Source organism: Halichoeres trimaculatus, unplaced genomic scaffold (genome assembly GCF_033239565.1).
Source record: "Halichoeres trimaculatus isolate MK-OKI-2021-1 unplaced genomic scaffold, fHalTri1.1 fHalTri1_scaffold_5, whole genome shotgun sequence".
Taxonomy (NCBI): domain Eukaryota; kingdom Metazoa; phylum Chordata; class Actinopteri; order Labriformes; family Labridae; genus Halichoeres; species Halichoeres trimaculatus.
Window position 1 is genome coordinate 7,982,501 of NW_027437183.1, and position 12,391 is coordinate 7,994,891.

The following is a 12,391-nucleotide window of genomic DNA, read 5'->3' on the forward strand; positions in this document are numbered from 1 at the left end:
TTTGACCATATACTGTTGAAAAAATGGACATCATCTTGCACAAAGTGAGGTCGCCACAAAAACTGCTCCCCCTGGTGGCTGGCTGCAGTATAGATAAAAAAATCCATCTCCCCAGTCATTCCAAATGGGCTGTGGACAAACTTAAAAAAATTAACATACCTCGAAGAAATGTTTCTTACGTCCGATTGTTGTGGTGATTTAAAGATATCATTTGGCTGTCTCTTTTTTTCTGAAGAGTTTTGTTTTCATTACTTGTAAGAGGTTAAAAACAAGGCTTTACGTCACATTTAACAATGATTGACAGCTGCCGTTTTTGTGCATTTTTTTAGACTCTTGAAAGAAAAAAATATTATTCTTGTCACCCTGCTCCACTCAGATTTTCTTACAGCCTCTACTGCGCAGACTCTGGCTGCACAATGGATGCCAATTGTGGCGCCTGTGACGGGGGTATTTTGGCTTTAAACCGTTCAATGACAAATGACTGAGCCATGCGTTCCACTCTATATACAGTCAGTGGTTTCAACAAATACACCTTCGATGAAACAAAGCACAGGCTGAATCTCCTCCTCGCTAACAGTTTAATAGCCTTTATATTGACTTACCTCTCTTTTCTGGTCTGGTGGTGGATTGCAACTACTTCATTTTATTTTACCATGTTACTGGTATGAGTGCCAGGTCTTTGGTCCATGGTGGAACAAACACTGGGCCACAGGAACCAGGTAGTTCCTGGATTTTTTTTGTACCAGGACCTAAAAGTTCCTGGACCTTCAGAGACCTGGTTGAAAAACACCCTACGGAACACAAAAGAGAAAGTATGACTGATAAGGTCAAGCAGGCAAAAGTTAAAATGAAATGAAGAAAACCCATTACTTAACTTCGCAGCAGCTCCCTGAACAAAATCTCCTGGATAAAGTCTTTAAAAATTGAAGACATATGAGAAAAAGCAAGAAACGGTATCTCTTTGCTGCAAAAGAAAGAATGCAAGGGATATTTTGTGCACAGAATTGTAAGAAACATTTTTTTTATACGGAACATTTAAAAGAAGAGCTGATAAGATTTTTTTTTTACTGAGAACAAGAAAACAGAATAACTCAGGAAAAGAAACCCTGCACACAGTAGAGGATGTAATGGAAAATTTAATACAGAGTGAAGTTCGAGAGACAACAGAGACACAGACATTATATGAAAATAAAACACAAAGGTAGAACAAAGAAAAATAAATCTTAAGATCCAAATACAATTTTAAACAGCAGCAATTTTTAAATGCAGTAGTGTTAGAACCTATACATACAGCATTTATTTGTTCTTATAGGGGTAAAAATGGGACAGTTAACTAAAAAGCGCTAATTTTATTGGAATGCTGATTTAATTTGACTTAATTCAGATCAATTCAACTCTATGACTCCCTGTAGGGGCGAATAATTTAGAGCAGCTTGTACATAGAGACATGACTGAAAACAGAGTAAAGGAAGCAGCCGTCGCCTTGTTCTAAAAATCAAGCTTTGAATTTCTAACATTGAAGTATTGACCAAATAGATGAACACGATTCTTTACCCTTTTAGGGCAAATATTTAATTCTTTCTCCAAGGCCTCTCTCTTTTCTTCTGAATCAAGGACACTGCATGAATACAACATGCGTTTTTAACACAGCTTGAAGAGTTCCTTTTGTTTGTTAATCCAAGCTGCAGGTTCAAGTTTTTATGTTTTTTCTTCACTTGTTAAGGTATTTTGTCAGCAACAAACTAAATAAATTGACTGTGAAAACTTTCTTTCAAGTCAAGGATGTCAGGGAAGTAACGTCAGAGAAGTTCAGCAGTGTGTTTGAAGCAGTCTTTGAATTTTGTTGCTGCTATAAAATGAAGTGTTTACTCTTCTTTACCCTCCCTCAGATGTATGTATGTATGGCTGCAGATGTTGCAGAGCGAGTGTCATGCTTCTTGGATGTAATTATTGATATAAGCCTGATAGAGGTGTTCATACAGCGTGCATGTCAGTGGGTGATGTTGGCGGTGATTGTGATCTCTTTTCATGGGCTCGAGTATTACTGTCAACGCCCCGGCAGTATGCTTCTGTGTTGGTGGAGATACATACATGCATATTAAAACAGAGGCTCCTTTTCTCTAAAATTCTGCTCATGTTTTTAACGGTGTTATTTAAATACTGCTGAAGATTCTTGTTTTCCTGATGTGATGATTGGTTCATGCTGGGAAACATCATCAAGACGATAGGATGCTCATGCTGCGTCTCTCACAAAGCCTCAGAGCAGTGTGCTGACAGGTCGGTGATTACTCATTCATGGAGTGTTTCTTAAAAAATGGGTTGTTTCCTCCACCCGCCTCCTCTGACGATCGGAAATGCAGAAGCCGAGAATGGATGGGGGTGTAACGTGTCAGTGACGCAGATGCCATTCAGGAAATGTCATTTTTTTCGAAAGTTGTGTGCTTAGAATCCTCTTTCTCTTTCTTCACAGGTCAACGAGATCTACCACGATGAGTCACTGGGAGTGCACATCAATGTGGTGCTGGTGAGGATGATCATGCTTGGGTATGCTAAGGTGAGTTGATCCACTTCTGTCTGATTACTTTTTCAGATCAAACAAACAACAGCTTTGCCTTCTGTATAATCACATTATGTGCCAATGTCTCAGTGCCCCAAAAGTCATCATGACAGGACAATCATGTTTCTGTAGAATAAAACTAATGTTTTGGGGTTTTTTCCATTTTGTTTTTTGTAAAAGACCCTGTGGGGATTTTTCAAGAGAAACAGCCTCACTTTTGTATATTTTCCTATTCACAATCCACAATTTAAATTGAGATTATCGCCGCACAAAGTTAATCCCTTACTGCCTGGATTAATTAACAGTTATAAAAATAGATTGTTTTTATGTGTCTCTGCATTTTTGCAGATGATAAATTAAGTGGAGATTGTAAATTTGAGTATAGTACACACAATATATATATATATATATATATATATATATATATATATATATATATATATATATATATATATATATATATATATATATATGTATATATATATATATATATATATATATATATATATATATATATATATATATATATATATATATATATATACATATATATATATGTATATATATTTACAAGGACTCACTAAAGAATTACCCTTTATAATAAAAATTAAAAAAGTATGCAACAAAATAGAAAAAGGTTTTTCTGCAGACTGAATTTAGATGTCTTGCATCTTTCAATTGTTGACATTAAGATCTCTTTTATATGAATGACCGGGTAAAAGATCAGAGGCAGGTGACACAATAAGTACAGCTCAATCAAAAAGCAAACATTAAGTTAATAACAAAAAGTTGCAACGGTGAAAAATAGTTAAGATAAATTGCAGAAGTTCCCAACACTTGACTCTGATCAATGGTCTCAAGTTGTCTCCAACACAAGAAGGAGCCAGAAGCCTTAAGTGAAATGACATCTGACGGTTTCAAATCGTTCTGCACCAGCCCATACTCTTCTTGTATTACACAGAATTAATCACAAACTGAAACAAGAAGAAGAGTCAATCTACAAGGAGAAATCACACACCATCAATAAGTAGGTTAAAAGCAATCCACAGTGTTTTATGGATTGGTTGTACCCTGTGTCACACCAACACTTAATCCTGAAGAATTTTGAAGCATAATCAATCAGCTGTCTTGAAATGGCCTCAGTCACCCAAGCAGCAAATCCTAAAGCAAATGGTCTTGACAGTGCTGACCTTTGAGGGAATGGAGAAAAAGAATATAACAGACAGAAAATCTTTCCTAAGCTGTAAATGTTAATGCTAGTCGTGTTGCAGTCCACCTGTTGCTCCACCTGTCTTTGCTTTGGGACGGCGCTGTGAAACCTACTGTTCTAAAGCAGGTAGAAAAGTGTACAAATGTGCAGGTTTTTGAAATAGCAGTGAGTGGATAAGAGAGACCATGTGTTCAGATATTTGGTGGACAGGCGTTTTTAAAGGAGAAGTCCAGCGTGTACCCAGAGAGGAATTTAAACACACAACTGTCACTCGATGCTCATGACTGCATTATCCATGGACACTTTCCAGACTGTGACAGACCAGGACGTAAACATGTGTCGATAAATCAGAAACCCTCCCAAACCAAAAAGAGCACACAGACTGCTGAGTCTGAGACCAGGTTCATGATTAAAAAAAGTATGTCTAGAGAACTGCACAAGATCAGAATATTATAGTTGTGTATTTCAGTGTAAATAGACTGGTTGATAATTTTTTTACATTCCCATAATTTCACTTTGGTCATAAAATTTGTTTTTGTTTATCATAATTATAGCTTCACTTATTATTTACTTGTCTATACTGAGTCCATGTTTGGTCATAACCTCAGCCCCAAACCAACTTTTTCATTAAATAAGCAAAGCCAAATTTGTATTTTGAATATCAGCAGTTAATATTGCTTGTTTGCAGTCAATCCTGATTTAACTGAGGTTGGAGAAAAAAGACACATTTAATTACAGCTGTAGACGTCGCTGGTATCACAGTGTAAAGTGTGACCATGTTAACTGGTGACTCTCTGAAGTTAATCACTGATACCTTCGGATTAGAGCAGACTGTATAAAACATGGACGTAGCCACCACAACGTCATCCGTCTGTTCCTGACACTTGAAAAAAAGCCAATCCCCAGTGTGGATTTGATATGACGCCGGTAGTGAGTTTCCTTTGGAACAGCTTCAGGGTACTTGTTAGTCACGTGACCTTAACTGTGTCTCTGATTTGACAATCAAACGATCCTAATAACATCTAAACTGCCAAGTTAGAAAAAATTCACTCACCGTACAGTGTGTGCGGATAGTAAAATCTGTGTCTTAGACCCAAGCCACTTTTTGAACCAGGCTGTAAATATGTTTTTTAATGGTCTTTCTGCAGCCAGCCTCAAGTGGATTCTCAATGAGCAGCAACATTTAGCACTTCTGCATAGGCTTCATTTTTACAGACCGCATGTTGCCCCTTGGCTAATGGTGTTTTCACACCTGATAATGCGCACCCTGGTGCGGCTTGGAATATTAGATTAATACTTTGTTGTCATTTTGCAGTTGGTGTGGTTCCTTTCAAATCTGCTTTTTGTCACTCGGGACCAAACGCCGCAGTATTTTGAGAGCGTCATGTTTCCACGACGACAACGGCAAGAGCACGTGCAGCGTACTTTCAGTTGGGAGCTGGAAGCGCCGGGAGAACTGTTTGCTTAAATCAGAGATGATGGAGAGTCAAATAGGCCTATGCCGAGTTTTTATAGTGCTTGAATTCATTTCTATATTGTTTGTGTGTATAACCATCTGCAAACGATAGTGTTTGAAAATGAAGCGCAGCTGCGGCTTGAAAAAAGCATACAGATGCACTGGAGACGCCAAATGGAAATATCTGCCCGATTCTGGAGAAGGCGAAGATTAATTGAGTAGAATGAAATAGAAAATACTTTTTTTTTTTTATCCCCGAGGGGAAATTCAGAAATAATGATTCTTACCATGTACCGTAAGATCCTGATCAGACACAGATACAGACGACCGACAAGGTAATCAATGCCTGTTGTATGATAGGCCATATAAAACGATGTGTTTTTGACGTGAGGAGTCAGGGGAGAGCTCTGTTTTTTAGATGAGTAGCTATATAAGGGTAGTTAAGGATGTTGGAGTGCACAGCTGTCCTGCATCACAAACAAAACTCCACGGGAGCCCTCTAATGTGCGGCCAGAGCCGAACCGAGATCACCTCCTCTGGCCGCACCAGTTTGGTGCGCACCAGAGTCCGATTTTGGTTTCACACCAACCCAAACGGGACCAAATATAGGTCGATCTAAATTTGGGTCGACCTAACACTGTAGGTGTGAAAACACCCTAAGAGTCACAAGTAAGCATGGTCGCTATTAACTCCAAAACATTACCTTTGCAGTCATTACCTTTGTGCGCATCTTTATGATGACATAAACTGATAATCCCTCTGTAAATGTTTAGAAAAAGAGTAGGAAGATACAAAGGATAGAAACACAAATACTCAGAAAATATGTGATGCTATTTTCTCCAAGTATTTCCAAGCCAAGCACAAAAGCCTCTGAGGAAAATAATTCAGATTCTGACCAGTGATGGTGTTTGTAATATTTTTAGTTGACTAAATGCACACACCTCGCCAGAATATTGTGAAGAATTGTAAAGTGTAAGAGTTTGTAGAAAGTATTTGTTGTACTCATTAAGGAATCAGTTTGTATAATTCCCTATAAATGTGGTCTGAATGCTCCAGAAGCTCCAGAAGTCATCAATAAAACAGAAACTTTGGAGAGAACTTCTAAAAAGGTGTGCAGCAGTGAGTCATCCAACCATCCAACAGTGAAAGAATCTCTGCAATCTGTTTGCTTTGCGGCTTTGAGGTAAAAATAAAGGGTTCAAGGGAGAGACAAGGTAAAAACATGCCATCAAGGAGCAGCAAAGAAACAAACAGAAGCTTGAAAACATTTCTGCATTTATCTTAAAAATGTCACCTCAGAGCATAGAAACAGAACACCTCCTGGTCCAAACAATGCCTCGAATCTAAAGGCTGTCATGATTAAATTAGTGTTATGATGTAACCTGTCATCATGCATATGCAAAATAAGAATTATGAGAATGTTCAGGGCAAACCTGTCATCTTTTAAAGGTTGTTATTGTCCTCATAATGTCATTTCCATCACACAGATATATGCAAGTACTCTAGATAAATGGCCATTTCAGCCTCAAGAAGCATTATTGTAACACATCCAGAGCGATAAATAAAAGATTAGAGATGCTAAATAGAGACAGAAATGTATGCAGATTGCAGGGGTCAGCCTCTCTTACCCTCCATAACACCCTATGTAAGAGTGCATGCATATATAATCACAAAGCATGCAGGGAAATCAGTGCCAGCATCATGGAGGTGAATGTTTCTCCAGCCAAGCTTATCAGTTTGTATACTGATGTGTCAAGATAAGCAAAATGTGCAATTTTGTGCTGCTGACACAATGCTAGCATTCCCATTTACAGGGCCGAGGTCGAGTAGTAAGCATTTTCTCTCTCTGTCAGTCCATCAGCCTCATCGAGAGAGGCAACCCATCTCGCAGCCTGGAGAATGTGTGCCGGTGGGCGTTTGTGCAGCAGAAAGGCGACCCTGAGCACGCAGAGCACCACGACCACGCAATCTTCCTCACTCGCCAAGGCTTCGGTCCCACGGGGATGCAGGGTAAGGCCTGGCGGACACAGCAATACATCTCAAATAAGAAAACACACACACACTAGCTAAAAGCGTTTCCACCCACCTGGAAACTCTCACTGACAAATCACATCATAAAACCTTTTTTTTTTTTTTTTAAATGTGTTCTTTGCTCATCAGGGTGATCCTTCCTGACTTCCTTAAAGGTTTAGTCTGGCTTTGATTAATTTCAAGGGATGTCTCGTCTTACCTTGATTTTAAAAGTTAGGCTGTTATGCAAATATGTTTTTCAAGCGTTGAACAAAGGCACAGAATAATCAGAAATCCTCTGTCACCCAGATCAAACAAAAATAACACGACCCGTCCACCAAGACCAACACCAGAATTATTCATCATCCTCTGAATGTTAGACCCAAGCAGGAGGCTCAGGGCAATTTACACCATCTGCCTTTGACTTCTGCTGCTGTGGTTCTTATTTTCTCCTCATCTGCTGCGCTGAGACAATGGGACCAACAAACTGTTAGACTCATTTACAGCCCATCCAACTCTCTCTACACCTATTCTTTCTGCCTCTTTATGCTGTTGTTTTTCATCCAGATGTGAGCTTTGTTTGCTAATGCTTTAATTTCTTGCCAGCAGTGTGGATGAAGTGATGAGATTCCAGCAGGGAACATCAAATCCTATCATTTCAAGTGTATTTATGTTTTCGTAAACACTGGAAGATTACTGCTGTTGCAGCTCTGTATGACAAAAGCAACACTTTGTCAGTAATGTAGGGTTGTTTTGCACAGAGGGAGGTGATAGCAGAGTAGGGGTGGGCAATATAGCCTCAAAATTATTTCACGATATTCTAAGGAAATTTGCGATAATGATATTTATGACGACATGAGGGGGGGTAAACAACTTATAATAAGTAGTTGCTGCTTCTGGATATGAGCATTTTTATTGCACACACAGTATGAAAGCCACTTTTCCAATCACTTACTACTACTATTACACAAGCTTGAAATGTAAACAAGGTAAGTAGGTCAGATCCAGAGGAAATCTGATGTTTTGGAGGAGGAAAAGTTAATCTTGCAGGTGAAAAACTTCACTCTCTAAAACATGACACATTCTTTCTATAAGGACACCAACAGAAAGGAGAAGGCATGGACTGAAGGTGCTGAAGTTTTAGGAGGTCCAGATGAGCTTAACATGCTAATTAATTACCATGAAAGTACGTTGTCATAGGAGGGATTCCTGCAGGAACATGTGGTTCTCCTGTGATCTTGTGTTCTTGTGTATCCAGCTGCTATGAGTGCTGCACGGTGCTGTGCTGCACGGCACTCCAGAGAAGATGTTCGGCTCAACCATACGTCCGTCGTAGAGGCAAAAAACCCCACCAATAATAACGTAGCTTTCACGCCCTCCTCACATGTCTTCGTAGCCTGGTTGTACTTGGCTGTGTGTTTCATCTTCAGGTGGTGGAACATTTGTTTGTGGTGTTGCCACCCTCCGCATTAACAGTTCTCCTGCACATTTAGCATTTAATGTGTTTTGCTGCATGTCTGATCTTTGGTCAGCCAAACCACCTCCACATCACTGAGGTAGCTCCTCTTTCAGGCTCTAAATCCTCATGTGAGGACGAAGTTGATGCTACCATGCTTGTTGCACTCTCGGCCATTGTTGTACACAGCAGAGAGCAGCATCATACGTCATTGCAGCTCTGCACTGTAAATATCGCGAAATGACAAATTTACATCATCAGAAAAATTATCCTGGTATTATCGTAGACAGTATAATATGGCACACCCCTATAGCAGAGAGTGTTAATGGGTTTGTCATGATTAGCTCAAGTTTTCTGGGAATCATTTTTGTAAAGACTGTGAGGCCAAAAGAAGCTGAACATGGAGAAACTATGGATGTTAATGTAAAGTGTTCTGTGCTGCTGTTCTATCAAAGAACGCTTCCCATTGAAACTGTCTGCTACTGTGTTCAGTGTTAACATTGTTGCACTGACTTCTTTCTCTTGCTTTTTAGTGTAAAGGAGTAAACACAGAGTTAATGTTTGGAACCACGAGATATTTTCTCTCCTTGAGGTCTAGCAAAGATAGAAGAAGGTCATCATATGTTTGTATTCTAATGTAAGGCGAGATATGCATCTGTTTTACAACGCACACCAGGGAAATAAATCATGTGTGAAAAATAGAAGATCAGCTGGTGACTTCTGCACTTTGCAAAAGCCTGAAGACACAATCGTTTTCTGATTTGATCTTCACATGGAGGATCTGCTGAACAGTCATACACAGAGGAATGAGTTTATTATCGAATCACAGCATCTGTAGTTTCTATCAACTGAGCCGGCAGTTTGTGCGTCTATGAGGCCAGTCACAACTTTTTAAGATCACTCCATACAGTGTGTGTGGATGGAGAATGAGCCACTCATGCCAAAATATTTCTTCAAACCTGACTTTAAACATGATTATTTCGCTGTAAATATGCATGATAGGTCTGCCTCAAGGGGACACTTGTGGAACTGCAGTTTTGTTTCACCTCCTCGTTAGTGTCACACGCTGCCAAAAACTGATATCTTACCAAGTGTTTTTGTCTAATTTCAGTGTAAAATGTCTTTTCAGACTTAATATGAGCCAAATTCACTTGATCAGTCCAGAAAAGTGTCTTGATTCAAAAACAAAAATGACACCTGAATTGCTTGTAACAAGTAAAAAAAAAAAATCCACCAGAAGGCTAAGAGAGATGTGGCAGATTTTCTTTACTCATTATAAGCATATCAGACCTCATTTTTGTCTCTAAATAACTTGCAAAAAGACACTTTTCTGGACTGTTCAGGTGAATGTGGCTCATATAAAGTAGAAAAAGACATTTTTTACTGAAAATGACACAAAAACACTTTGTAGGGTTTCATATTTTGCGGTGCATTTTAAGATGAGAGGGTGCTGCTTCATTTCAAATTACTAAGAAGTAATAGTGAAAGAAAAATCTTACAAAAAAAGGAAAGTTTTGAAAAAGGAAACTACTTGATCGATTTTGTTTTCAATTTGCTCTAAATCTTCTTATTCTGAGATTAAAAAGAAGACTATTAATGAACATTTTAGCTGCTTGAATCAAACTCAGATGCGCTTCAAGAGACTGAAAAATGAAATTTCCTTGTGTAGAAGCAGGGGGAGCAGAATTATAGTTCATTATCACCTTTCTTTAAAAACTTTTTTAAAACGTATTCAAAGACAAAATTGTCCCCAGAGGCGCTTTCAGTTTCTAGTGCTTTTACAGCCTCTTGAACTGGGTACTCGACATCCATTAAAGATGTGCCAAGTCGGTTTTTCACACCACAGAACACTCTACATCAGTGATGACGTCCATTATTCTGCTCCTATATTTACAGAAAAGATGCTTCACTGCTTTCTACTGTATATAGTAATCCAGCAGAGCTGCCTCATTCTTTTAACTTCCCTTGCTTTGATAAATCTAAAGATCTGAGCTGAAATGAAGACATTTTGGAACCAAAATCCAAAGCCCTTCTGAAGTGTTTAATGTGTTAGTTATTCCACTTCATCATGGATCACGCTGTGAATGTTTGCTCACCAGCTGTTTTGAAGATGAAGGAAGCTGTTTTTTTGTGCTAGCTGTTGAGTTCACTCTAAATATTTCTTCCATGGATACAGAGCTGATGACACGTACGAAAAAGTTTTTCGTCTTTCTCCCCTGCCGCTCTTTTATTTCTGTGCAGCAGTGAACCTCTTTGAAGCTTCTCTCCATGTTTCCAGACACCGGAGAGAAGATAAATGTTTCCATCCGTGCTAACAGCTAGAGCTCAATAGAAGAGGGAGAAATTAATTGTTGAATTGCTGTTATTTATTACCTCATGTTCTTTTAGGTCATTTGTATTTCAGATTTGTTTAATGATAAGTAGACTCCAGGAAACTGTTTCATCATTTCAGAGCAGGCATCTATGGGGAGGGGTAAATCAATATTTGCTGTATTTTTTGTTGTTTGTTTTGCAGTCATTTTGGTCTGTTTTCCCCCAAGAAATATTGAGACATAATTGGCCTCATGGCTTCCTGTAGGAGTCAGCGAATCAAAAACAGGATAGTTTCAATTATGCTTGGAGAACACATCAAACAATCACCTCTCTGCAGTCTTCCCGTGAATCATTATTAGATTTTGATGAACCCGGGCCATGCTGTAAAGCAAGATGGCATCCATCTCCTCTATACGAGTGTGACATGTTTTGGAATTGTATAATCTTCATGGGATGAAGTAAACAAGCACTCGACCAGATTTCACCTGACCCTCAGAGGACAGGTAATCATTGGTTTATAGAAGTCGTTGATGGGGAAGATGGAAAGAAAACGCTTTGTTTTCTGTGAACAGGTAGTCCAATTCATCAACAATAACAGAGACTAATAGACCAATTCCTGTGACATTACCCTGAACTGTAGGTTTTGCTTCTGCATTTTCTGGAGCTTACCCGTTTAAAACAGACACATCTTAAGAGTGAGATAAACCAACCAAAGTCTTTGTCTCTAGCCTTTAAGAAACATTTGTTTATCTTTGGTCAATGAGTGAGAGGTTTAAAGACTTTTTGGCTACTCGCACCTTTCCTTGGCTAAAGATGAGGAGACACTGAAGAGTTTCCATAGCTACTCAACAACTGAGAGTCATACCAGCAACTGCTGCAACAAGAGCTATAGCCTACAAGTAGGGCCCCCCTGAGTGCTGTTCAGTCAGCTGGCACTGCTAGTAACATGACAGCAGATGAGTTTAATGCTATTTAACAGCTGAATACCAAAATACTGCAAGCTGGGATATTATCAGAAAACAAACCCAAATGTAATACAGTTCAACCAGACCCCAGGCTCAAAGACAGAAGTCACTAGAGTCCTTTCAGCATGACCAACATTATCCAGGTAGTTGTTTTATGGAAATGAAAGTAATATTATCTCTAACTTTAGTTCATGATATTTTGAAAGTATAATATGATATAATAATATGTAATCAGCCAGTTCAATGAATCTGAATGAATTATTTTCCTGGAACTAAAAATATGTAACTGAAATGTTAGCTAAACTTTACCCGATTGAGATTTCCCCTTTTTGCATTCAAATTCCAAAAGTCCAACTAAAAGGTCTGCTTGAATCATTATACTAGTGTCATTTTATGCATCAAAGGGTTGGATTTAACGTTAACA

General features: G+C 38.7%; 1 protein-coding gene across 1 annotated transcript in view; it reads left to right on the forward strand.

The window, feature by feature from the left end:
- The window catches only part of adamts3 (ADAM metallopeptidase with thrombospondin type 1 motif, 3), a 214,831-nt gene that overhangs the window by 97,364 nt on the left and 105,076 nt on the right, over positions 1-12,391 (forward strand). Inside the window, exons 6-7 of the mRNA XM_074671066.1 lie at positions 2,471-2,554; positions 7,077-7,233. Of these exons, the coding sequence (XP_074527167.1) occupies positions 2,471-2,554; positions 7,077-7,233 (241 nt within the window). The remainder of the gene's footprint in view (positions 1-2,470; positions 2,555-7,076; positions 7,234-12,391) is intronic.